Source organism: Impatiens glandulifera, chromosome 1 (assembly GCF_907164915.1).
Source record: "Impatiens glandulifera chromosome 1, dImpGla2.1, whole genome shotgun sequence".
NCBI classification, from domain to species: domain Eukaryota; kingdom Viridiplantae; phylum Streptophyta; class Magnoliopsida; order Ericales; family Balsaminaceae; genus Impatiens; species Impatiens glandulifera.
This window is the reverse complement of record NC_061862.1, coordinates 54,306,116-54,307,050: the sequence shown is the minus strand read 5'-3', so window position 1 is coordinate 54,307,050 and position 935 is coordinate 54,306,116. Positions and strand designations below refer to the sequence as shown.

The following is a 935-nucleotide window of genomic DNA, read 5'->3' as shown; positions in this document are numbered from 1 at the left end:
TCTTAAACAACAGGTGAACAACAGAGAATTTATATCAAAATAAATTAGTTAATCATAATAAATAATTATTTAACAACGAAAGAAAATCATTCAATGCAATCAATTGCATTTTTCATGAATTGCATTCAACCCATATGTATTTATTATAATTGGTTTGATTGAAAACTTCTCATTCGTTCTATTTTTGCTTGCATTTTGTTAAATATCTATAATTTGCTCCCTAGCTAGGATGAGACAGAAGAAATTAAGTTGAACATGATCCCTGTCTTGAAGGAAGGATATGACATTTCATTCATAAGATTTTGGAGGTGAAAATAATCGAACTCGTGACTTTTGTTCACTTCTAATTTAATATTTTGTCTCGTTTAAGCAAACTCGTAATAGTAACATATAATGAATTTATTAATGGGTTGATTTTGCAATGTATGTATGGCATGCCTTGTTATTATTATTATTACATGTGATAAAAAGCATGAATTAATGAATTACTTCTTGAGAAGCAAAGGGCCAACATTGTCTCCAGTTTCTTTGTTGTGTTTTACATGGCTCCCATCACACAAAGGAAATGTCTTCGACCTCCAACACCTATAATATTGTTTGTTTGTTATGAAACAACAAATTAATTTTAAATTTTTTTAAAAAAGTACCTGCAGTAGGCAGTGTTTGGTTTGGCAAGATCAGCAACAAGAACAGTATCAGTGACTTGAGATTCCTCCTTCCTGACAGAAAGGTTTACATTTGAACCAGAACCACCCAATTCAGCTCTCACCACCACCCGAGAACTGGCTCTGCCGGACTTCACCAATTCCGGCGTGGATCCGCCGCCGTACAGGAGACCAACACCACCGGAGAAGCTAACAATGGACGCCATTAATTAAGCAGCAGTAGCTATCTTTCTAGTAATAGTAGATGAATTGGAATAATGAAATAGATAT

The 935-nt window shown here is 34.0% G+C and overlaps 1 protein-coding gene across 1 annotated transcript; it reads right to left on the bottom strand.

Annotated features, from left to right (window-relative positions):
• Positions 1 to 378: 378 nt before the first annotated feature.
• On the bottom strand, positions 379 to 935 carry LOC124922509 (CDGSH iron-sulfur domain-containing protein NEET-like). Its single transcript, XM_047463240.1, has 2 exons — positions 648 to 935; positions 379 to 585 (listed from the first exon to the last, which is right to left on the bottom strand). Exons 1-2 carry the CDS (start codon positions 869 to 871, stop codon positions 486 to 488), a joined length of 324 nt encoding a protein of 107 aa, XP_047319196.1. The 5' UTR covers positions 872 to 935; the 3' UTR covers positions 379 to 485.